The sequence below is a fragment of the Lonchura striata genome, chromosome 4, assembly GCF_046129695.1.
Source record: "Lonchura striata isolate bLonStr1 chromosome 4, bLonStr1.mat, whole genome shotgun sequence".
Lineage (NCBI taxonomy): Eukaryota > Metazoa > Chordata > Aves > Passeriformes > Estrildidae > Lonchura > Lonchura striata.
The window spans coordinates 9,152,204-9,178,025 of record NC_134606.1 but is presented as its reverse complement, the minus strand read 5'-3'; the positions used below and the strand labels follow the sequence as shown (position 1 = coordinate 9,178,025).

Here is a 25,822-nt window from a genome sequence, read left to right as displayed (position 1 = left end):
TACCAGAAGCACACACTGGGATAGGAGCTCCAGAACAAAAAAGAAGGATGTGAAGTTGTAGATGTTTCAGTGGTCTGCAGCCAACCCAATCCTGCCACATCCATGCCTCACAGGGGACATGAAAGCAATTGCCTGTCAAACCTTCCCAAATCCCAAGCTGAGTGTAATGACACTGTCTTGCAATTGAGTCCCAACCCCAGGGGGTGGATCACAGAAAAATATGTGTTAACAAGCAGAAGAAAAAACTGTGCAACAGCTCTGGGAAAGGACATTAAATATATGCTGAGTGGAAAATTTGTTTTCTTAACCAAAAAAAAAAAAAAAAAAGGAAGACTGCCTTACAGTTTGGGCATGATCATCTAGAAGTAAAAAGGCTTCTGATGTCTCTATTCTGAACAGAGTATCAGAGGACTTCTACAAGTGTGCTATCTTTACACAGTTCAAGCTCCTAAATCACCCATCGTCTTTCTCCCTGGGCATACTATGGAACTGCAAAACATTACTATATTGTTAACCATTTACCTGACAGCAGCATCAAACCTACCTACTTCACTACTGCACTGCTATTAAACTGGAAATTTCTGTAGTACCTTGTTGCACACAAATGATCCACTGAAACAGAAACATTACAGTAATTCACAAAAGCTTAGTTCCAGCAATCAGAAGGCATCTTTCTTGCTCTAGCAAACAGTTTTTCCTATCATGTGAGTTGGCAAACAGAGAATATAGCAAAGTTGATAAACCTTCACTGACCAATTTTGACACACCTGAAATTCAGTTTACAAAATTTTTTCTATGTTTCTTTCTTCCCTTTCCCCACCCACACAGAAAAAAGCAAGAAAAAAGCAAGACACAAGTCATCTGCCATACTAATGTATTCCATCTTTCAAAAAGAAAGACATGATTTTAATATTACTTAACAATATGTTAAAAAAGTAGCCAGTTAGGCTTCAGTGTTAATACAATTATACACTCTATAACAGATTTGATAGTGTGAGTACTGTTCTTTTTTAAATTTTCTCATTCTGCAAGTATTCTTACACAAGCTGGCTACAAGTCAGGAAGAAAAAAATCAAAACACAAATAGCGTAACTTGTACACTCTTAAACAGTAGATTGTGAAAGAACTGAGGGAATACTTGTCCCATAAGAGCCTCTTTTCATGAAGTCATGTCAGGAGAATTCTGGAGCAGATGAAAGCACAACTGACTAGGTCCATTCCTTTGTCAGGAGTCAGAATGACAAAACATAGCTAGATGCAGAAGTGACAGGAGCCACTGCAGATGATGCAACCTAGTATTTTGGCCTCCACCCAAGCCTAAGCAATTTAAAGTCTCTGAGGCCAAGGCATTCAGAAGGAGATGGAAAAGAGCTATTGTTCCAACTCCAACAGCATACAGCTACAATCAAGTAAGTCTCACTCACAGACTACAAGCACACAAGCTAACAAATTCAGGTAGAAAGTGGCAATTTTTCAGTCCGCAAGAATTATCAGGCCAAAGGGTTCAGTGCAGATCCACACAGCACTGGGGACAAGGCAAGGCAGCACTGGCTCAAGACCAGATAAGCTCTCAGCACAGCAGGACAGGTAAGTGGAGTTGTCATTCATTGATTCCTGTAGGGTTCCCTCCCTGTACTGTGTCATTTCAATGTGCAGCAAAGGTGGTTTTTTTTAAGCTAAAATTGGACCAGTTGATGGAAAGTCTCTGCCTTGTCTGTCTGGCAGAATCCAAGCAGAATCTGAAAAGAAAAAAAGCAATAAAGTGAAATCAGTATACTTAAAATCAAGCCACATGTGTTATCCCTCTTTTGGAGAGAAGCTCTCATTCAGAAAGACAAAACCTCTTAAAAAACCATACCAAAACAACAAAAAAATCACTTGTCCACCACTCATATACATCATAATTCTAATTATGCAATAGTGTTAAAAGTAACTGGTTTAAGTGAAGGAGGCAACAAAGAATGTTGCACATTCAGCAGCACAGAAGCATGTTAAATGCCAACTAGAAACAGAAATGGCATTGCTGCATTCATCAAAAATTTTGAAAGGGTAAGAAAAAGTGATAGATGGTGTTTAAAGCAGCATCACCAACGGCATGGGACACTGTGCTTCTCTTCTTAATACAGCAAAGCTACATTGGAGACAAAGATCTAGGGAAAGGAGGTCACTAATACAGCAGATAAGTAGCCCATGTGCCTGGAAATAACACCCCTAGAACAAAAATCTTCTTATTTGCTTTCACTGACCAGAGTTTATAGAATAACTCTGGAAGAAGTTTCCACATGCAGGCCTTTCAGGGACTGTTAATCTGAGCTGAAGAACTTTATTGAGGCAACGCACAGCTTGGTGAGGCTAAAGGTTGCATGACTGCATCAAAGCAATGCAAACCTGGAAGGTTACACTGCTTCTAAAAACTGAAAGCCAAAAAAAGGGGGGCAAACAGAAGGAGCACAATTAAAACAGGTACAGTGGAAGATTACAATCAGACTTATTTTCCTTCTGTGCTGGTTAGAAGCAGTGTGCAATATTAATCATGATGCCAGGGTGTAATTAGGGTATCCATCTATTTTTACCACTACAAAACATGAAGAGAAGATGATGAATGAACTACAAATGAAAAATATGAATTCAGTCAGTCTGTGCAGCTCATTGCCATGTAGGGTTACTAGAACAAGCCATGCTACTAGCCTTCAAAGTATTATGCTGGGCATAACCAAAAGAACCTAAGTATTAAAGATGCCCTAATAGCATTAAATATCTGTTTTTCTCCCCTAAAATAGCACCTATTAGGGCTTGTCAGACACCTTTTTCTTAACAGGTATCCATAAAAAACTAGACAGTTACACACACTTCCTAACAGATGACAGTAAAGGAGCAGAGTCCATCCATTAGAGAATAGGTTACAAAACAGCACGCTTTAAAGTGCTAACTCTTCAGCTGGAATCACATTTGACCATTTTATCCCCAAAATTCAACTGCACCTATACAAATGTAATACATTGGTTCATTCATTCTACTGAGAGTACGTAACTGATGAACAGAGCTTATCTATTTACTGCAGATAGTGGAAACCTGAAGGAAGGTAAGAATATTCCATAACAAAGGCTTATACTGTATCAACACTAGCAGTATCTAACACATGCCATATTTCACCTGTAAAACCTGAATTTTGATTTAAAAAAAATATTTTAATTGGCACCACTCAGAAAAATAATTTTAAGACTATGTACCTGTGACCATGCACCTGCGACAATTTCATTGTCTTGCACATTGTAACTCCATAATTAATCAGATATATGCATTTTGTAGCAATAAGCAGCAAGTTCTTTGCAAGACCCAGACACACATTACATCCCAGGCATGTAGGCTATGAAAATTATATAAATTTAGAAAAGAAATCCATACTGAAAGTTATTTCTTGTAACAAATGGCTTGTGTTGCTTTGGGAAATACTACTGTTAAGTCCTAAATAATTTAATTACAGGAAACCGAGTTGTCACATTACAGATTTGGCTACCATAGTGAAAGGCTCACTAGATGCACCCATGGGGAACCAGCCCAACCAGACAGCACTGGAGAACAAATTCAAACAGATTTCAGTATTATGGAAGAACATGTGCCACACTATTTAAACATGAGCTGTCTCCTCACATTTGAGGAATTTAGAGGTAACTAGTATCACAAAATTTTCTGAGTTGGAATATTCCAACAAGGAATCATCAAGTCCAAATCTCAATATGATGCACAAATCCCAAAATCAACCAAAAATTACAGAAGAAAAAACTTTCACAAGCATAGGTTTATATTATTCTTTTTCTGTCACTGTACTAGGTCAGATGAATGAGGCTTTGAGCAACTTGTTCTAGTGGAAGGTGTCCCTGCCCATGCCAGGGAGACTGGGACCAGATAGTCTTTAATGCTCCTTCCAATGCAAACTATTCTATGATTCTAGGATAAGCATCCTTAAAGTCTGGCATAAGACACTTAGCCCACAGTTAGAAATCTCTGCTTAATGTACAGTATAAAATTCCCAACTAGCAGCTTCTGTAAACAAGGAACAAAATAAACCTTTCTGATGTATCTGTTTGAAAACTTAAATCTAATCACTTTTGTATAAAATGAAAACATTAATCAGTATTTGGCTTGTATGGCTAATAAAGAAAATACTCACAGAAACTTTGCTTATAAATAATGGTAATTGACAGTATTCTGAAGGCCTTGATGAGAACCTGGGGGGGTCACATAGATAATTCTGGCATTTGGTTTTGAATTTGTGCTATTTAGCCATGAGCTGTTCCCACAGATCACAGCTCTGGTGACTGTTAACAGTGTTCAGAATGCGAGCTCTAACAGGATTTGCTGTGTTACAACACAGGCTTTTCTGACAGGACTTAGTTATTAACTTGGGGGTTGGTGTGGTGTTGTTTTTTGCTTTCTTTAAAACCATAACACATGGAAAGTAGCAACAACAGCATTATGCCACAGGGATTACAGTACTTTACCTTTTAAAATACTCCACTTCTCGTTCTGTTTCATCCATTTCCACGCTGTCTAGATCAATGTCTTTGGGTAGAAACACATCATCTACAAAGAAAAAATGATGGCACTATGTTAGATTCCATGGGGAAAGGGGAAGGAGAGATTAAGAAGCTGCATTAAAGAGGTCTTTGGAGAACTGACTGAACCGCATAGACTATTCATTATTCATATTACACTGAATTAATACACACTTATAATTAAAAAGACACTTCTTAAACCCCTATACTAGTATCTCTGCCCAGACTTGAAGAAGTTACACTAGTAAAAAAGAAGAATTGATCTAACAGTAAATGTATTGATTGCATGGGCTCCAAAAGGTACCATAAACCTGGAATGACCGTAAGACTAACCAAATCATACAGAAGATAACTGTTTAATGCCTGAAATTTTTGGTCTTACTACTAAAAATGTAGCTCTATAAACATTTTAAAAACAGTATTTATAAAGAAAAATACTTAGAAACTTCTGGCTTGTTGATTGCTGCAGCCCCTCTGGGACATGATGATCAGGCTGTGTCTGCAAGAGTTTAAGTCATGCTAGCAACCATTAGACTTCATTAAAAAAACAAAACCCCAAATATTTAACACAGCAAAGAAGTCACCATAGAGCCTGTTGGTGTAATGTACTATCTCAGCATATGGTTTTCTTTTGGATTTTAAAAAGATAAACATTGCAAACCACATATTTTTGTAGAAAGCAATTTGAACATTTTCCTCTTGAAGTTTCTTTCTCACTGTATATACACTCCAGTCTCATTTCTGAAGCAATACAATACATTTCAAAAAACAGGTGAGACAAAGCAAGTAACCAAAACGACCATGAACACACTTGACTACAGAATCCTTGAGATTATGAGGATAGACAACTCATGGTAAAGACACTTGTGGTAGTTTTAAAAGTTGCATGTATTTGCTATTCAACTTACTTCTGAGGAAGCAGAAAGCCCTACAAACACAGGGCTTCCCCAACACTCCCAGCTTTCTTCAGCCTGTTTGTAACAAGAAGTAAAAATACTCTGCCAGAAGAAATTTTTTTAAGAAACACAGATCTCACCAAAAGCATATTTACTGCTTTAGTACTTCATTTGAAAACTCAGTTAAAATCCCCTAGCTTTGTTTCCTTCCTTTCATGTTCTCTCAATTACCCTAAGTTTTACTTAATTTTTTCTCAGTTCAATCTTTGTATCTTTGGTAATTTGGTACATCAACTCTATACCTTAAAAAAATTATAGCTACATGAAAAATCATGTATTACAGTATCTTTCTTGTAGCTCTCAAGTTAGGATTACTTAAAGTAAAAATCCTGTCCCAAGTCTATAGAGCACTGGTTTTTTTTTTTTGACAAATTCAGAAACATGTCCCTGTATTTTTTCATATTTAAACATTAACTTTTGGAAATTATACGTATACTTGACTTAAGCAGGAGAAGAAAAAAAGGTGGGGGCAGGAAGGAGGACAAGATGCAGGAAGGTACCTGCACTCCTACAGTAAACACCCTCTTTCATAGTTTTTCTTTCAAATGTCTCCAGTCTCCAGTCTTCTCTTTCTGATCCCAGTTCTGGAGTTCTGTCTTGCTCCAATCACTGGAGTACATTCTTCTTGATAAATTAAAAGAGCCAAAACCCAAACACACCACAACAGAATATGCACTAAGCTGTCAGAGAAAATTGTTCCATACTGTATTGCTGCTGACTGACACAGAATGGAAATATTAGACATCAGATTTAAAAACAGAGATAGTGGGCTGACCCAATCCAACCATGAAATAACTAAAAAAACCCCTAGCACTTCTTGCAACCAGGAATTAGCTTTATATTTTTATTAACAAAGCTTAACAAAAGTAAGTACTCTGAAACACTGGCAGAGAATGCCAAGGCATGAAGGTCTCCTGTCTTGCTGTGCTTACCAGTCAGAACGGCAGCAGGATATATTGAATTTATGCAATGTTACCACTCAGCTGCCAGGTGATCCCAGGGGAATGACCAGGTGCTCCAAGTAGACAGATGTCCACACCACAAAGTTGCCATCTCAACTGGTAGTCCCAGTAGAGACCCAGGATGTGCAGGAAAAAAGAGGTGCCTGAGAACAGCAATTTGACTATGGTGCTGACAAAGCCAATGGGCCAGAACTGTGTGTGATTTTCAGCTCTGGTATTAGTTGTTGGATGTGTTCAGGCAAACAAAAAAAAAAGTTGGAAATAAAATTATTCAAGTGCAAGTTGCTTCACTTAACTCCATCTTCTACAGCTGTATTACTTCCGAGAAATAAAAATAATTCTGTTGACTAGAATGAGCTAATATGGAGAACACAACTTAATCAACTAATTAACGTTCCACTACAACTTTTCCCTCTGGCAAATAAAAAATAGTAAATTAGTTTCTTTATTTATTTATTTACCTGTTGATGTAATTAATATAAGAAATGAATTATTTCCACTGAAAAAAATGCATACTTATATATGAATGACCATTCTTTACCTGAAGAATCCCCTTATTTCCCTTGCCTAAAGAGCAAGACCAACTTCATACTATACTCCTAATGCAGTATGAGAAACAATCTTGTTTTTAAAGAAATTCAAAATGGATTTCAACATACTATTGAATTAAACAATATATTTATTTTAAGCAAGAAAAGAAAGCCAGTCTCCTGGAAAGTCTAAACAAAACCCCCTACAGCATATGCTTATTCATTTGTTTTTAAAAGAATCCTCCACTTGACTAAAACACTATCCATCTCTTAATTGTTGAAATTCTAATAACATGACTTTTCCTGACACCAGTTTTTCAATTTCTCTGATTTACATTGGCAGGAATGCCTGAAGATAAATATGTCAGACTTCTGGAATGAAATGGTAAGAACAGAACATAACCAAAGTTCTTCAACTTTCTTACGTACTTACCAATGGAATTGTTGACTTTGTCCCCTTTTTTCTTCTTGTTTTTCTTATTCTTGCCTTTTGGTTGAGGAGAATCTGCAAGTATTAGCTTATTTTGCTGCTGTTCACTTGGTGATGGGGACTCACTTGTTACGGGTGCTTTCTCTTCCTTTACATGGTTCAACTGTTTTTTGTTGTTACTGTTTAATTTCTTCTCATCCTTTTTAGGTTCTGCAAGTGTTGGGAGCTCTGCTGCTTTTGCTTTGGATTCTATTTGGTTTCTGGTTTTAGTCTGAATCTCAGCTGCTTTGGGGGATTCAACAGGCTTTTTCACTTGTTCAACACACTGTTTGTTCATCTGTTTTAGTTTCTGTTTGCTGTTTCCTTCTTTATGTTGATGCATAATATCAAGCAGAAAAGAGAGGGGCTCATGCTGCTTTACACTGCCCTCTTTCTGATAAAGCAGCTTTGAGTCTCTAGTGTTTACAGGATTGGACAGTTCACAGCCCGTCTCTAGAACTGGCCTCTGCTCTGTGTGATTCACATGTCTTGACAGTGAACCAGCTGAGTTTTCCATCTTTTCTGATTGCTCCAGGGTACCATTCTGAATGTCTTCAGGTGTGTTTGGGACAGGTTCCTTCACTGCCTGGCAGTTCCTAGGGAGCAGGTCTGCCTTCGGACAGTCCTTACTTGTTCTCTCTTTCTTCTTTTTCTTTACAGCTCGTAACTGCTGAAGCTCTTGGAGCCGCTGTAATTCCTGTTTCAGTCGCTCTTCTTCCTCTTCCTCACGCCGCCTCTGCTCCTCAAGCAACTGGTGATGCTCCCTCTCCCTGGCTTCAGCTTCAAGTCGAGCTTTTTCTTCGAGCTGCAAAGTAACAATAGGTTTATTGAAAGTGACAAATATTTTGGAAATTAGGAGTTTTAGGGATTATTATTATTTTCTTTATGAATGTTATGAATCCTAGGATGTGAACATACAAACACTTAAATCTATAACTCTGCAGAGCAAGCAAATAAGTATACAAAGGCTGCCCTTTTAAATATATTACAATCCTTTCTCAATTAGTATTTTCTATGTTTCTGTAACTCATTTGACCATTGTTAATAACAAAAGATCAACTGTTGATCTTTTCTTCCCTACTGCTAAATCTAACTTCACATTAAAGTTTTCTACAGCCATAAAACATTCAGCTTCCTTCTCAAAGACTGTGTGTTTCTAAGGTAACTCAAGCTTGCATTAGGATGTATCATTTACCTGTTCTCTTGCTATGGTAGCAGAGCTGCTCTGTTTTAGAGATCAGCAATGTTATGAAAAAAATAATTAAAAACATTCTGCATCAAAACACTAAGTAAATAATAGCTCCATCAGAAGTTGTCAAAAATCCTAAGGATGGCAGTTTTCCATTGTCAGCCATTAGTTCATTAATCAAAACAAAGACATAAGGGATTTTGCCAGCCATTACTGCCAGTGCCTAAAACTTTGCTGTGCTGCATTGATCTTGCATCATTAGCAAAATGAAACAAAGCCGAACAATGAGAACAACTATGACCATTTATTTTCTTGAACATTTAGAGGTGCCTGTAGGGCATTACTTTTTCTCAGTTACGGGAGTCATTCAAAAAATGAGAACGGCTCATGAGAATGACCTTATGGGAATTTTCCACTTCTTACACTCAAACTGCACTGTAAAAGCAAAGTGAATTTTGCACTGCAAATTTTACAAAGTTAATTTTATTTATGAATAATCCACTAAACCCTCAAGATGCTGAATAGTGCTACAACATGAACATAAAGAATTTAACTTGTGAACATTAGGTCTTCCAAACCCATGGAAGAATTTAAAGAATGCAGAAGTAGTGCCAGAAGAAAAGCCACAAACAAGAAAATATTTACAGTGTGATCACACAACATGCTTACCAGAAATCAAAAACATTCAGCAACCAATTGCATTGTGCCTTGAACTTTATACTTATGTCTGATACTTGAATTGCTCTAAGAAAAGGTTTCCTGCCTGTTCCAGCTTTTAAAAAAATGGTATTTCCTCTATTATTCCTTTTTCATATTTCCTCTATATTATCATCAGTAAATACTGTTTCAAAAAAAATAATTTCACTATTACACATTGGAGTTCTTTAGAAATCTTTTTTGCCAATTTTAATTTGAAAGCAACCTGTAATTTCTTCTTCCCTGTCCCCTCCCTGCAGCTTGCCACTCCAGCTCAGGATAACTCTTTGTGTCATCATGTGGGACAGCACTTAACCTCCGTCCATCAGGACAGCAAGGTGCTCAGTGCAATTATTCTAAAAATACCAAATGCAACTCCTCATAAAAGCACTGACCTATGTTTCCTGGCTTCCTACAGACATACTTTATCAAAACCATTATCCCAGTACAGAAACAATGACTTTCTAACTTCCATCATTTTTAAATGTCAATGCTATAAAACAACAATATTTCCAACATTTTTGATACTCAGAAATAACCTTCTGAAGTATGGGAAATTCCAATATAAAGCTGACTTGCACCAAAGCACATGACAATGGCATTTTCAGGAATCCTCCCATTCTAGTACATAACTCCTCAGATAGGCCCCGAACAGGTAAGCCAGTTGTGTAAAAACAAACTGGCAGTGTACCACAAAGCACAATTACAGCATTGGGATAAATCAGCATACACTGGCATACTTGAGGGGCGTTCACAGATTCAAAAGTATAAACATACTTTTATGTCTTACCTTTCTTTGCTTATGCCTGGCTCGCTTGGCTGCACGAGAACTGCTTACAGGTTTGGTTTCAGAGCTGTTTATAAATTGTAGCAAGTCTTCCACCTTTCGATGGTCAACAACACTTTCCCTTTCAGAGATCTGATCTGGTTTCTTCGGCTGCTCCTCTTTCCTTTTCGTTAAACGCAAACGAAGCTTTTCTCGCATTTCTGCATAATTTCTACTGGTTGGTGCAGCTGGAGGCTAAAGGACACACAACAGATTTTAGTGACTGAATGGAAAAATTTCACTGACTTAATGCTTTGGAGATTTTTGAAATTTCAAAATACTCTCCCATTACATTACATAGGAGGTCCAAACCTGACTATCAAACTCATTGTTGGTATGTGAACCTAAAGTGTATTTAACAGGCAACAGACCTGCCAGACTTGGTGCTGGCTTCTGAACTATTTTTTCCAACTGAAAGAACAGCTGATCTTGAGGAGAATAGCATGAGTAAGAAGACAAAGAAAAAACCCTTAAAATCAAGGAAAAATACTGTGACTTTTATTTCCATATTCTCTTGTGATTGGTATGCTGTATTTCAAAATTTCAAGTGAGCAGATGTTTACTCTGTTTTCATTTCCTGTGAAATCTGTTTCAGAGGTTGGGCTACACAGGCCTCTGGGCTGTACCTGTGAAAGGCTGATTATCCTGCACTGAAACCTGCCAGCACACCCTCTCAGCAGAGTCCCATCGAAAGCTTAACACTGCTGCAAGTGGAATCCTTGCATCATGTTCCATATCTGTATTCCCAGCCACTGCTCCTGCCTCTCCACTCCTCACTGCCTCTCCCCTCCTGACGCCTTACCCTCTCTGTTCCTGTACCAGACCTGGTGCCCATCTGTTCACAGCTACACCAGTTCAACTCACTAAACCAGCAAAACAAAGCCTATTAACTTAAAAATCCTGTCACATTCTGCCACTTCAGCAAAATGAATAACTTACTGTGCAGTCAGGTAACTATCAAACACAAATCAAGCATGGACATAGTGGGAACATGCAAGGAGAAATGGAATGCCCTCCCAGCCCCTTCAAGCCACAGGGCAGGGGCTTTTAATTCATTTGAAGAGCTAAGATGAAACTGACCCGATCAAATACATGACAAATAAAGTGACCTTCTACTTCAAATAGGAAAAATGCTAGTGACTCAAATTGTACCAGTGAATTGATTATTAAAACAGGCCATACATAGATTTACAAGTTAAGAAAAAAATAATGTGCTATATTATAGCTAAGGATCTAGAGCTTTTTCTTTTTTCCTCCTTTTTTAAAAATTGTATTAAAGTGAATACTTTGAGGATTGCTATTTTTATGGATAGCAGACTAGCTCATAAATTCCCATAAAGATTTAAACCAATAACCTATATAAAGTGTACTTTTACCCTACCTCATCACATTCATTGTAACTACAGTACTACAGACGAGACAATGAATTTTGTAAAGTTATTTAAATGGTTCAATGCCCCTGTTTCCAGTTTCAGTCAAACATAGCATCTATTATTCAAGTCAGCTGCTTCCTAAATCTTTTAGTCATTTTTATTGCTCTTAAATGCTGTGAACTGGAAAGGTTTATTTCAATCCTTCATTTCAAAGAGGAAAATTACTTTTTAACTCCTTTTACAAGTGAGTTCCAATGCTGTCCCCCAAGATGCAGTCTGAAAAATCACCGGCAACCTATGATGAGTAAGTGACAAAAAAGCAAACAAAAGAAATTTAAAATACAAAAACTTACTCCTCCATGGCCGAAGAACTCACAGTAACAGCAGTCACAGTATTTTCCTTCCTTCTGATTTGTGGAAGTTGAGGTACTGGAGCTATGCTCTGAACAGCTATCTTCATCCTGACTCTCCTCTCCATCATACTGCTGATGATCATACGTGTTGCTGTTCTCACAGCGATGGCCCTCACAATCTGGATCACTATGTTAAATTTAAAAAAAAAAAAGCTTAGAAAACCTTCATGATAACAAATAAGGTACAAAATGTTATATAATAGTTATAATAATTATTATTTATGATAAAGAAATATAAACATGTTCCTGCCTCTAACAGGAACAATGGTTCTCAAACTGGGATATCAGCCATCCTAAAGCTTTCATCCACTAAGTCACAAATGGAGACATTCAAACCCAAGCAGTAGGACAAAATGATACACAGAAAACTGATCTACAAAAAACAAATGTAGTGATGCCCCGAATAAGTAGCATAGAGAGTGAGTTTTGGAACAGTTCTTCCTAGCTTTAGACAGGTATTTTGAAAGTAGTGACTCTAGCTTTTTAAAATGGAATAGTTTTGAAACTGTTGCCCCTCTTACCACTTGTAACATCAAGGTTTCAAATGCAGCTGCAAATCTCCTGGTTTTAGATAGATTTTCAAGCTCTTGACTTAAATAAAAAAATCCAAGGTCAGCTAAAATCTAAAGTTCCCATTACCATGTCTGCAACTTGATTTTGAAGGGGAAATACTAGAACATCTCCTCAATAAGCAGGTCCATGGCAGTTGATTCCCCCAGAGCTCTGTAACTGCACACAACATTTCTACTGCCCAGGTCTTCTAAAACCCAAGGTGATATTGCTTCAAAACAAAGCAGTATTAAAAAATCCCCTATCATAAGTATTTCTTTGTTATTATGTTAAAAAGGTGAAAACAGGCTATATTCTGCCTTATCTACAGAATAGGTACAAATCTTCTTTCAAATCTCACTCCCCCTCCCCAGAATGCAATCCTTGCTTCTGGGTCTCTCTCAGTTCATTTTTTTTTAACAAACTAAAAATACCATGTTAGCAACTGGATACAATGATAAAAAGTTGGATTTCTACTGTATCTATATTTAATTATCTCCCTGCACTAGATAAGAAAAATTCTTTACAAAACTGAATTAATTTCTCAAGTATGAAAGAAGTTACTTCTCTTGAGATATCTTCAATAAAACCAGTTGATATCAGAAACAAGTACATTTTTAAAAGTATTTACCAAACTCTGCCTAAATTTCACATCATCTTCCAAAAACTTACAGCAGCCAGGAGACTACATTCATAGCATCCATGATCACAGCCCCACAGCTGAGAGAGTTTAGAGCAATGACTCAACTGCTTTTCTGTTACGCCTCCACCCTTCAGACACATCAAAGGGCTGGCACCATTGTCAGCCTACCACAGTACATAACACTACCAGAAGACAGCTCCACCAAAGTCCTTCCCACCTCCAAGACCTTTGAAAACCTTCAGAAATCACAACATCCTTCCATGCTAAAACCACTGTATAAATGGTAGGACTGATATCTAATAAGTCAAAAGTGTAGTCAGGAAAACGTGTCACCGCATGGCAAGTTTCAAGACCATGTATGACCTCTTTATATTTTGAGCTAAATTACAAAGTAAGTTTTCACAGCTTTCCATTCCTGCTTGCCATGTAATGCCAAAATGACAGAAAACAGGTATGTTATACAAGAGGTTTGTGTCTCAGCAGCAGCAATCATCAACCAGTAATTACAGTAAGAAAGAACAGTTTGACTTGTATATCCCAGGCAATATTTCTAAATGAGCAAACATTTGTTTTCAAGCCTCTAAATTCAGTAACTGGACTTCACAATGGAAATCATATTTGAGAAGTCTCACACCAAGTTACATACTAAGTATCTGCACTTGGTTTCAATTGCTGAACACAAACACAGCTTTTACATTAAAACCAGTGTCAAGGAGAAGAGGTATCTGTATTTTCATTTCCTTTCTAGTGAAAAAAAAGAATGGCAAGAATAACAACATACTTACCTGCAGACACTTGGTGGGGCACTTACAGAGCTGTCTGTGGTTGAAGTAGGAGGTGCAACTGTAGCAGGACAAAGACCTGAATGAGGATCCACAAATCCAGGGGCTGTTGCAGCAGTTTTGGGGAAAGAAGGAGCAGCAAGGTTTGGAAGATGTGGTGTGGAGGCTGGAGACAGTGCAGCAGGAGACAGGGAAGGAAGGGATGCTAAACTGGTAGGACTATTTCGTGGTGCAACTGGCGCAGAATGTCTATGGTCCTCTTTATTAATATTGTGGAACACTTCACCTAAATTGGCAGAAAAAAAGAAATCACCTACAGTTAAAAATAATTAGTAAGTCCCCATAAACTATCCATAAAATCATGCAGAGTACTGTATATTCTCAGCTTGTATAAAAATCAGCAGTATTTAATCTAATTTCTATTACCAATTTCAAACCATAACATCAAGGTCTTTCACAAAGTTCTTCAATCCAGAAGTACAGAGACGAAACCAATAATAATAACAGCAATTAACAAAAATCATCAAGATGCATGATGTTACTAAATTAAACAATTACATAAGTCCTTATAGTTAGCTACATACACTTGAGCCAGTTAGAAGCTGCATCTGAGTTACAAATCCTTACCTATTGATGAAGGTCTCTTGGATGATACTTTGAACTGGTTGCTGCTTGACTGCACTGTAGTTGCTGTGCAGGAGACAGAAGAAGTGGCAGAAGAGGTTGCCATAACAACTTTATTAGCTTCCATAAAGGCATCCTGGAAATTGTACAGACATTTCTTCTTTGCAGCATTTTTTTTCTCTTTGCTGTCAGTAACTGCTGTTGTTTCATTGCTAGATGTAGCAGGAAGTGCTTCGGGTCTTATTTCTGAGAGTGCTGGTGCTAATATATCACTCCCTTCAATTGAAACACACGGAGTAATTAACAATCACATAATCACTGAATGTCTTTATAGGGTTTAGAATTACAGATTCAATAATTCAGATGCAGACATGGGATATATTGGCTTGGTAGAATTAGTGAAGGGAATCCTCCTTTCCCCCTCCATCCTCCCAAATAATGTAGCTATAAAAAAATGAGCTGGCAAGTATCAGAGCAGAGTCACAAACCCTAAAGACAGATTCTAAGAATGTTAATAAATGTGCTAACAAGTAGCAAATGTGCTACAGATCTGTTCATCTAGTTATAATATAAAAATTTTAATTGGACAACATTTTACACGCTAAATATATCATCTCCACTATCTGAAATCCAGGTAGGTCATGACAAAATTGTAAGATTAAACATCATATTCTTTTATCGATACAGAATTATAAACTGTTTATTTATTTAAAATTCCAGTTAACAGAAACACCTTTGTGATAGACCTTCCAGGTGACTCTGCCACTAACCATCTGTTGGAACAGCTACCCACAACTACATTTGTAAATGGATGAGCTGTCCTACTGGGTAAGTGTTCTGGATGCTTTTAATGCCTTTCTTTTTAAGAATCACTGTAGTAGCTTTAACAACTTAGCAGCAGATGGGTCTGAAAATGAAAGCCAACACACGCAACCCCCAAGCCTCTTTTTTTATACAAGTCAAATAAAATAAAAAATGCTTTTTAGTGTTTGCTAGGATGTGAATGGAAAGATTTCTCTCTCTAATTTTCTTTTTATTCTCTTTCACTTTAACCATTAGGATTTCCAAATGCTTCCTGGCTTAAATGAATATTTTTTCTTGATTTATGCCTCTTTCTGAATGACAATGTGGTTATCTGTGTGCATTATAAGAAGCAGGACACAGTGCCTCATTACCAGTGTTCTTACTACTCTTACTATCCTTTTGTGGAGAGGTCTAGAAGTTATTTAAGTTTCCATTTACAATACTAAACTTCTGAAGAAAAACATAACTCTACAATGACCACAAGTGAAAACCTGCATGCTATTTATTTGCCTTTAGCATCTTCTCCTCAGTACATAAGAATTTATTTTCCAATTTTCAGCCCAACTAGAGTAGAAGTGGCAGCAAATCTGCCAGAACCCCATCTTATAAAACCATGGTGATAAAATTCACCATTCCTGAAAAGAAACATAAAACATAAGGCTTTTAACTAGTCAGTGTGAAGTAGTAACAAACCCTCACCAGGAATTGTGTCAGGCAAAAATGTAGCAGGATTCCAGTTCTTGTCATTCATCACTTCTGAACCCCAAAGACTTATAAATTTAGAGCTATTCCAATCTGGAGTGCTTCCAAAACAACTTGGATAAATATGATCTTGGAGAGATGCATTGAATACTTGATGCTTGTTTGTATGATTCTGAACTGGAGCTGGTGGTAATGCCTATAACAAAAAGAGTATTTTCTCCATTAATATTCTGTTTGCACAGTCATTCCAACAGCAATATTCAAATCATAGTGTTTAAATTGGGAAAATAATAATAGAGTATTTCTCAGAAAGATAAAAGACTGATTTGTTGATTATTATAATGCATATACTACATTACAGATTGTATGTATATGTATATATTTTACACTCACAAAGCACTGCTTTTACAATCAACTAACTCATGAACACAAGATATCTAAATCTCAAAAACCAGTTGTGTTAATATATAATTAAAACCAGTATTTGTATGAATTTAGAGCTTGCTAGGAATTACTACCTTTCAAAGCACAAACTGCCTAAACAAACTAATCTTCTCTGACATGACAATCATTACCCCGTAAGACAATTGTGAAAAAGGGAGTACAAACAGTTCAGCATTGAAAATAAGGACAAGAGAAAAAGAAATAAAACATATAAAACAAAAGTTTATTGTTTTCTTCCTTTCTTGTAATTTTCAAGTATTAAGTGATTCCTAACTTAAAATTTGTAACAGACAGGAATACACCTTCTCTTTTTAAGAACCAGCTTGGGGGGGAAAAAATGAAGCACACTTTTTTTCTCGTTTTATAAAGACACAAGTGGTTTGGGCTCTTCTGGCTGAAATTGCTTATGCACATTCTAAAATGATCTTTCTCCCGGAGACCTCATGCAACATAAACATTATATTCAAATATTGCCAAATTTAAAAACACTGAGGAACAGTAGGTTTTTTTCTCTTTTTATACTAGATTTGATGCAAATTAAAAGCTATACAGAAGTAGATATAGATATTACAGATACAGATATTAAAAATATCAGTTGAGTCCAATGACATTTCAGACATGAAACTCATGGCCAAACATATACCCTGGCCAGATTATATACCTAGTCTCCCTTTTTTATAAAGAAAGAATTTAATTATCTGCCTAATAGGGAATGTGGGAGGGGCTGGAATAACCTGTATTAAAGAAAATTCAAATACATGGGTGCAAAGAAATACTTAACATGGTTTCAAAAGGAGAGCAATGGGTCGTTACTGGCACATTGCACCTATGGAACAGAGGTAAGGAAGGGACATCCAAGACAGGAAAGCTCAAAGTGGATATGTTAAGGACAAAAAGGGCACATAAGAGTCATCTTGGTGACTATTCTACTCTCCTTGCAACCTTGACCACTGGATCAGACCAGAAGATGACAAAGGCTGTTTGCCCTTCTCAGCAGCATCCACAGTTCAGCTGCTTTAAACATAGGTGAAACAACATCCCCATTAATAGGAGTGCTTGGGTTTGACTCATATTTCTGAAAAGCTGTCACTTAGTCCCAGTTCTTGCTCCACACCTTTCTCTTGTTTATTACTTACTAGTTTAAGGTCAAAGGAATTTTGCAGAACCTGCAGTAATGCAAGTTCTCTTGAATAACAAAGAACCCCTAACAAATATGAAGTAAGACTCCTATATCTCTGTTTTCTAAAAAACCCCAACAAACACCAACAAAAAAAAGAATTGACAAAAATTTTAACTACAAATCTCAGAATTACTGCCAAAATGGAATACTAAATTTTTCTGATATATATGAAATGAAAATTTAATTTGTTCTCTTACACTGACTGAAGACCCATCACTGCTTCCACTGTGCAAGACCCATTTGACTCAACATGCTTTCTAATCACAGTGAAGATATTATCAGTCTTTCTGACAAAAAAATACCCTCAGCCATTCTGAACAAATCCTTCCAGCACTTCTAAATCTGTCTTACTCCCTGCCCCTCACCATTCCTTGCAAAAGGAATATTATAAGCAAACCACAATTTGGAGCAACGTTTCATTGTTTCACTGATCCTCAGTCATGCTGGTTTATACAGTTGTACAGAATTTTCCCTGGGATGGGGATGGATCCATCTCCTTGTTCAGGCTTACCTTATTGTGTGTGAAGGGAGAAGCAGTGTACAAGGTGGGATGGATAAGCGGACGAGGCAGATGAGGAATTGTATGCAATGGTATATGTCCATGGATGTGAGGATAAAGATGAAGTGCAGGATGTGCAGGTTTTTCAGGATTCATAAACTGGTGCCCAGCAGGCAGGCGTCCAGTTGCAAGTGCAGAGACTGTTAGTCCTGAGGCTTCTTGTTTGCAAACGTGACATTCACAAGCATTTGGACCTTGGTCAGCCTATAAAAAAAACCCAACAATATCCATTAAAAATTCAATCTACTCAACAGACAAAAAAACCTCAGTAATCACTAGTATTATTTCATTTTGCACACATCAATTAATATTTTCAGAGCATCCACAGAATTTTTTTGTAGTACCAGTAGGAGAAGTCTTATAGTGAATGAAAAGCACTAGTGAAGACTCTTACTTAAAAGAATACCCTAAAAACAGAGAGATTTCATACCATATGGAGATTTAATGTCCACCATCAGTGACAACAAGCAAAATACTGATAAACTTTGACAGCATTCGATCATTACTAGGCAATCACCCCAGTATAAAAAGAAAAAAACCTAACTCAGTATTTTTCACAATTTTCCAAGCACATGGAAAAAATAGGTGTAGAAATAGTGGTAAGAGCTGATTAGCTGATAAAATTGGAAGCAGTCCTCAGCAGCACTAGGCAGAGCACAAACAGCATGTCAAGGGAGGCAATCTCTCCACTCTGCTCAGCACTGGTGAGCCCAGTGCCAGGCTCAGTTCTAGGCTACCAGTATGAGAAACATGGACACACTGCTGTGAGACCAGTGAAGGACCAGTGAGATGGGATTATCTGTCAAGGAGTGAATTAGAGCACTAGGACTGTTCAGCCTCAACAGAGGAGATTCACCCTGACTGGGTGGGGAAGGAAAGGACAGAGAGGACAGTGCCAGGCTCCTCTCAGTGGTATCCCATGAAAGGATCAGAGGAAACGGACACAGACTGAAATACAGGAAATTCCACTCAAACCACTCATTTGTGAGAGTGGCTGAACTCTGGAATGTATCACCTACAGCAGTTCTAGAGCTTTCACTCATGGTGGTACTCAAAACCCAACTGGACATTGTGCCAACCAACTCTCTCTAGGTGATCTTGCTTTGACCAGGAAGGCTGGTCTGTATTATATCCACAAGTCACTTCCAAGCTCAACTACTCTGTAAATACGTGAGGGTGACATTTCTTGTAAAATTTTCACAGTCTCACCAACCGTGAAAAATCCACTTCAGAAATGTGTACTGACCTCAAGGTATCATCAGCCTCTGTGGTCTCAAGAGAACTCAAGACTTTAGAAGAAAAGCAGCGCAAGAAAGAGCAGCTCCATTTCCCTTTAAGTTCATTACTTTTTCCAGCCATTGTCACCTGACATTTCACTGGTAGATAATTTTACCAGAAACAATAACAAGAATACTTCCCAATTTCTCCTTTTCCCACCAATGTGGCAGTGCACATTTTTCCAAAAATGTAACATTAAGATTAGCTTTCTAGAGAAGAACTGACAGGTGACGCTCTTCTTAAATATCTCTTCTTCTCAGAAACAGGTAACTCATCATTATCACTTAAAGGCATTACAACCTTTAACACCAGGTATATTTTAACAAATAACATAGATTTCATAAACCAAATACAATGACTGAATTAATGTCATGTATAAACTAATTTCAGGTATAAATTCCATGTATAAAGAATTAATTTCATGTAAATTAATTTCATGTATAAAAAACCCCACCTTTATAATAAAAATACTGTACTATCCAGAAATCAACACTAATCAACTAACAAATAAAAATGGAAAAAACATTTCAAACAAACTGAAGAGACTCAAACTCAATTCTGACAATTTGGGTACTGAAAAGGAATCCAAGAGAAATAGCAGTACTGAGTAAATTAGCAAAACCAAGAGGTAATGCCAAAAAATCTTGAATTCACATGACATATACTAGTAAAATCAATTGCTTAAATAGAATACTACACTACTCAGCCCTGATTAGAAGATCGGACTAAAAAAAGAAAGACATTATTACTTCCTCAGAGTAATTCTGAAAATATTCTTATTCCTCAAAGAAAAGAAAAAGAGAAAGGCTAAATCCATCTTTTTATCTTGCATTTTAGTTTGCATCCCTAAGGCAAGCAGACTTATATAATCTGATTTTCCACAACAAATACTGAATCTCTCCACCAGTTTCAAACTAGTCTGACAGAGGTCTGACCTCCTGTAATTTTTGTCATAGGTCAGCAATACATAGAAAAAACCCTCAACGTACTTGCTGAAAGAAAATTATTTTAATACTCTTAACACATGAGAAAATACTTCCAGTGGAATGTCTTAAAATATCCTAACCAGAGATAACATCTGCTGGGAGATAACTGTTGCCTAAGCTCTCAAAGGTGCACCAATATGAACTTTCTCATGCAGTAAGTGTGACAGTTGCTCTCAAAGCAGTGAGTCTGTGTTGTAGCTGCAGAGTAACTCAGATTGAAATCCTTGTAGTTACAAAGACAAAGCCATTGGATACTTTTAGTGTTCAGCTGTTAAACCAAACACTGCTATTTGCAGAGCAGATAGTAAGGCATGCAATTGATTTAAACACACAGGGTTTACACAGGGAAAGATAACTTGTGTAATAATTCTGTGATAGAATATGAAAGAAATGTTAACTACATAGTCATAACATCCACCCCCCCACCCTAATTAATTTCAAATAACATAACACTAATATTTAGCAAAGACCAGGTTGATCTTCCAAACAGAAATGCTTGTTAGTTTACATTTCTCATTCATGCAGGTAGGAATAAGCTTTTCCCCCTTTTTCTGAAGCAACTTTTGATGTAACTAACATATTTCAGGTTTTGACTAAAAGATTATTTGACATGACAATGTAACAATTAGTTATTTCAGGTGTCATACTTGCCTACTGACAACTTAATATTTTAAGTTAAAAAATTAATTGATGATGTAAATGTCTTCTCCTTTAACAGCCACATTTCAGAAATTCATCTACTACAAGATGCTTTTAGATGACTGTACCTGCTGACTGGGGTAAGAAGGTGGTGGACTATCCATTTTTGTTTCATCTTTCCTTAATGCCCTTTTTCCTAGAGACATTTCCTCCTTTTGAGTCCCTGGTGGTTCACCACTGCTCTCCCCATCGGCTTCCTCATCATCCGCTTCTGAGGAACTGCTGCTAGTACTGCTCACCTGAGGAGACTAGACAACATTAAGTCGTCAACATGGAGACATTAATAAGGACAAGCATTTCTCCAGTGAGCACACACAAAATCCAGAACAAACTAGGACACTGTAAATGCTGTACCTCATCTTTCAATGCCATGTTTTCCCCGCCGCCGTTTAGCTCGCTGTGGATTCCATTCATGTTGGCTACAACCTCTGCATCGTCGTAATTATTCAGTGGGTAGATATCAGCAAATTTTGCTGATAATGGTGCAACATCATCATCATCACTACCACTGAGGGGAAAAGAGGCTTAGATAAATCCCAGTGCTCAGTTATAGTGAAAGCAGCTAGAATACCAAGATGAAATAAAGTTGAGGGCATCCCTTGTATAAATGTTCCAATTAGGAGTCAACAGATATTCTTCCAAGTTGTTCAACTGAATTTACTTTTTCAAGGAAGTAAAATCAAACAACCTGCCACATAATCTTACTCAATATAGCAGTCGCATGCCTGAATGACAAACTCATTGAAAATAAGATTCTCTACTGGTTTTGAGTAAAATATTTTTCAAGCACTGTTTACTGACCAAGAATCTATGGAATTGATAATTCCAGGATATTGATGACCTTTAATTTGATGTAAAAAGCCTTAAGCCAATGTCTTCCTTCACAGAAATTGCTAAGTGGAAAAACCTACAACATAAAATTTGAGTTTTTCACACATTAAATATCACACCAGTAAAAAGGGAACACTGACCACAAAATTGCTCTTAAATTTCTCAATAGCTGTTAGTTTGTAGACAACCCCACATCTGCATGCTTTTCAGAATCTGCTCTAAAATACTTAGTGGAATTCTTTTCCTAACAGATAGTAAAAGAATGTGCACATTTAATTACTCACTCCAGGGAAGTGTTGCAAAGATCAGTTAATTCATGTTGCTACAATAATCCAGAGCTCTTAAAAGAGCTCTTAAACTGTGCACTTTTATCTTGTTACATTCCATAAAATACTCAGCCAAAATTTAATTACATGATGGCACCATTAGGCATATTTCAAATGTGCAATGAAGAAACAAAACACAACAGAGTATGAGACATAAAATGGCACTTCCCCAAGGAGCAGTGGTATTTCCCTAAAAATAGGCTTCTTACAGTAAATAATACTTGGATTCAACCGAACTAGCTTCTGAAGAGACAAACAGAACAATTTTTGACATTTCAGCACCAAAAGTTGTGAGAGCTTATAGAAATTGCAAAGCACACATTTAAGAATATGTAGCTGTTTTCAAGTGCTCCCAAAATGGGTTCAGAAACTACAGGTCTGTAATGAAATATTAAACCATTGGTGGTAGTAGATAAATGCCTAGGTGAAATGGAACTTAGTGACTGACAGGCACCAGAAACACCCCACACATCTGCACTGTCCTTGTTCATCACAGCATATGAGCACAGAACATTATGGCAAATTCCCCTGACTGCACCTACAGCAGATATTTCATTATTTCAATGTTCCCACAATGCAAGTAACTCAAGTTGGGTTTTTAAAGTATTTCTTTAGAATAGCACATAACAGAGGAGACTCCTGGTTAGCTGTACCCTTCCTGAGTACAAAAGCCAGCCCACCAAGCAGCTTTAACTATTTGGAATTATGAAGGGGTGGAAGTCCACCATTAGACCAATGTCTCAAATCTGATAATGACTTTGATTGGAGTGTAAGAAATTTAGTGTCAGATACTTCTGATAGGGACAAAAATTTTTGATGCAAGATATATTAACACAGCTTCAACAACCCTAAAATCCATATGATAAAGGCTTTTTCTGGATCTAAAGCGATTCATGTGAAATGATCCTTCAAAGAAAGGAATGCCAGTTCCCTACCTCAGTTTAGGAAAATCTGACATTTTAAGATGATGCTCTAAAGTAGATCAATATCTGATGTCCCTGTAATTGCAAAGCAGGAAAGCACACAAGACAAAAACTTCCAGCAGTACTGGTAATACAGTATCATCAGAAATCTTCAGAAATTTTACAGCATCTTTTTTAACATATATGTTTGCACAACACACAGCTGGAGTTGTGGCCAGCTGAATACAGTACCATTATTAAATAATTTTCTGAGGCAAAACTAGCATGACATAATGACAGTCTGCCAATGTCATTTGCCTGCTTAAGTTCAATTCACTATAAAAATTTAAAACAGAAAAAGGAACTTACAAAGTTGGTGCAGAACCATTATCTGCGAGGATGAGTCTGGGATGTTGCTGAATTGTGATTGGTGAGCTGGAACCCGATCCTGAACTCGCTGAAGACATACTGGGTGGGCGGATCTCAGATAAATAATCCGGAGCAGAATCAATTTGTAGTGGTAACTGGTTAATGTGGATATCATCCGTTATGGGAGAATCCATGATGCCACACGTTAAAATGTGTGAAAGGCTGCAGTCATCACAAGTACATCTGTTCAAGAATTAAATTACAGATTTTTATGATCTTGTTTAACTAGCATTTATTTAAAGTAACCACACTCTTTGTTCCAATAATGTATTTCTTTTTTCCTTGAACAGGAAAGTAAGGATTTATTATGATTTCATACTAAAAACATCAGCTCACCTTCTTCTATAATTACAGTTGGGACAGTCAGGCATGCTCAAACGTGATGACAGCATGTGTCTCATTGTGTCTGTGAAGTTGTTCTCCCCAGATAGTGCTTTCTTGTTATTAAGCTGAAGTAAATGGTAAAAGCAGTATTTTAGTAGTGCAAGTCTTCCCATTAAAAATTCAGCGGCACATAATGACAAGTTACATAATCAAAAAATGGTTATTTGGGCAAAATAATTTAAAAACAGAATAATTCATAATAACTCCACAAAGGTGGTATTTTAATCACAAAAAGGAAGTTCAAAGTTACAAATGACAAATATTTGACATCAATACTCCTCAAAGTCTGTCTCTACTATGAAACAGGAAAGTGGACAAGTCCGTCTTCTTGACTGATTCATACATACATCTTGCACTGCATTTCTGCTGATGCATTCTGAACCTGAGCAGTTTTTGTCTGTAGTTTTGTCTATGCACAAAAGGACACTGCTGACAAATGGGGAAAGCAAACTGACTCTTAACTTGCAAATCAAAAAAATTTAGGACTAATTTGGTAGCTACATTGGTATGGAGTCAAGAGTAGCTGCCCAAAACAGGACTTGACTGCATTAGTGAAAAAATACAATCCGAATAATCTCCACCTGGCAGAGGCCTAATCCTGAAAGCACCTAATTTTATTAGACACCTACAAGCCTTAGGTTAAACAAGGATGTGCCTAAGCTCCCACTTCTATAGATGCCCAGACCTGATCCTTACCTAAGCAGCCATGGTCTTACAGCTCACTTAAGGCCAATTAGGATCAAGGAAAAAGAGGATTCTTCCTCAAGTCCTCTGAGGAGACCTGTATACCAGATGTTCTGAATACATGGTTAACACAGGCTTATGCTCCTTATAGGAAAAAGTACTTACTGATGACTGCTTTGAGACATTGGCAATTTAAGCTTAAGTTAAAGTTATTAAAATGTACTATCATACTCTCTCTGGCTCATGACTAGCGTTTCTTTCTGCATACTGGTACAGGAACGGAGAGGTTCTCCATCCAGAGTTGACTCTATTCGAAGCCCACTGTACTCTTACGGAAAGCATGATGCACACTTGAACACTTCTAGGCTGCAGAAGAGAGTACTGAGTCTTAAACAGTAGTTTTATAGTAAGATATAAACTTCTATTGGCCCCTCTCTGGTTACAGCTTAAAAAAAGGAACACAGTTCTGCTCAGCCCTTTCCCCAAAAAACAACTGCAGGAGCTCTCTCTGGAGTCTCAACAGGCGGAATCACCTGCCCTGACACTGAGGCTCATATTCCTGCACACACACAGGCATTTGTTGAATTCTTGAGCACAATATTCCCTACCATGTACGTCAAGACAGCTCCACACTCAATGTATTGGCTGTTTTGGATCCCACTCTAAGGCAACAAAAATTCCCCTTTTTTCGTACAAAGATTTTAAACATCTGGCATTCAGTCCTATGACTACAGTGTTTATGTTTTACCTTGTAGTAACTGAGATTACATACTTTTACCTGCTCTTCTTGGATCTCACTTTCCTGTATTTTAGTTGATCAAATGTCATGCCTGGCATAGTTGCAGAATTAGATTGCACAGAACTAGTACAACATACTACACTCATGTTTGCATCTTACAAATATATGTGCAGCATTAGTATAATTTAGAAGGGTATGAAAAAAATCCTACCTGCTCTTCAATAAAACGCCTCTGTTTAAAAAATTCCCAGTCTTCCTTTAGCATGCGTTGTTTTGTTTTCATTGCCATCTAAAACAGAATTTGAGG

The 25,822-nt window shown here is 37.2% G+C and overlaps 1 protein-coding gene across 2 annotated transcripts in view; it reads right to left on the bottom strand.

The window, feature by feature from the left end:
• Positions 1 to 857: 857 nt before the first annotated feature.
• Positions 858 to 25,822, bottom strand: part of FAM193A (family with sequence similarity 193 member A) — a 75,959-nt gene continuing 50,994 nt past the window's right edge. Inside the window, exons 9-22 of one of the 2 annotated variants that reach the window (XM_021550753.3) lie at positions 25,727 to 25,804; positions 24,045 to 24,157; positions 23,649 to 23,891; positions 21,575 to 21,728; positions 21,289 to 21,468; positions 18,210 to 18,461; positions 16,072 to 16,270; positions 14,572 to 14,844; positions 13,948 to 14,230; positions 11,911 to 12,097; positions 10,149 to 10,379; positions 7,438 to 8,278; positions 4,503 to 4,584; positions 858 to 1,739 (exon numbers count right to left, since the gene is read on the bottom strand). In XM_021550753.3, the coding sequence (XP_021406428.1) occupies positions 1,646 to 1,739; positions 4,503 to 4,584; positions 7,438 to 8,278; positions 10,149 to 10,379; positions 11,911 to 12,097; positions 13,948 to 14,230; positions 14,572 to 14,844; positions 16,072 to 16,270; positions 18,210 to 18,461; positions 21,289 to 21,468; positions 21,575 to 21,728; positions 23,649 to 23,891; positions 24,045 to 24,157; positions 25,727 to 25,804 (3,210 nt within the window). In that variant the 3' untranslated portion in view covers positions 858 to 1,645. The remainder of the gene's footprint in view (positions 1,740 to 4,502; positions 4,585 to 7,437; positions 8,279 to 10,148; positions 10,380 to 11,910; positions 12,098 to 13,947; positions 14,231 to 14,571; positions 14,845 to 16,071; positions 16,271 to 18,209; positions 18,462 to 21,288; positions 21,469 to 21,574; positions 21,729 to 23,648; positions 23,892 to 24,044; positions 24,158 to 25,726; positions 25,805 to 25,822) is intronic. The other variant, XM_031504589.2, reaches the window with a different exon arrangement.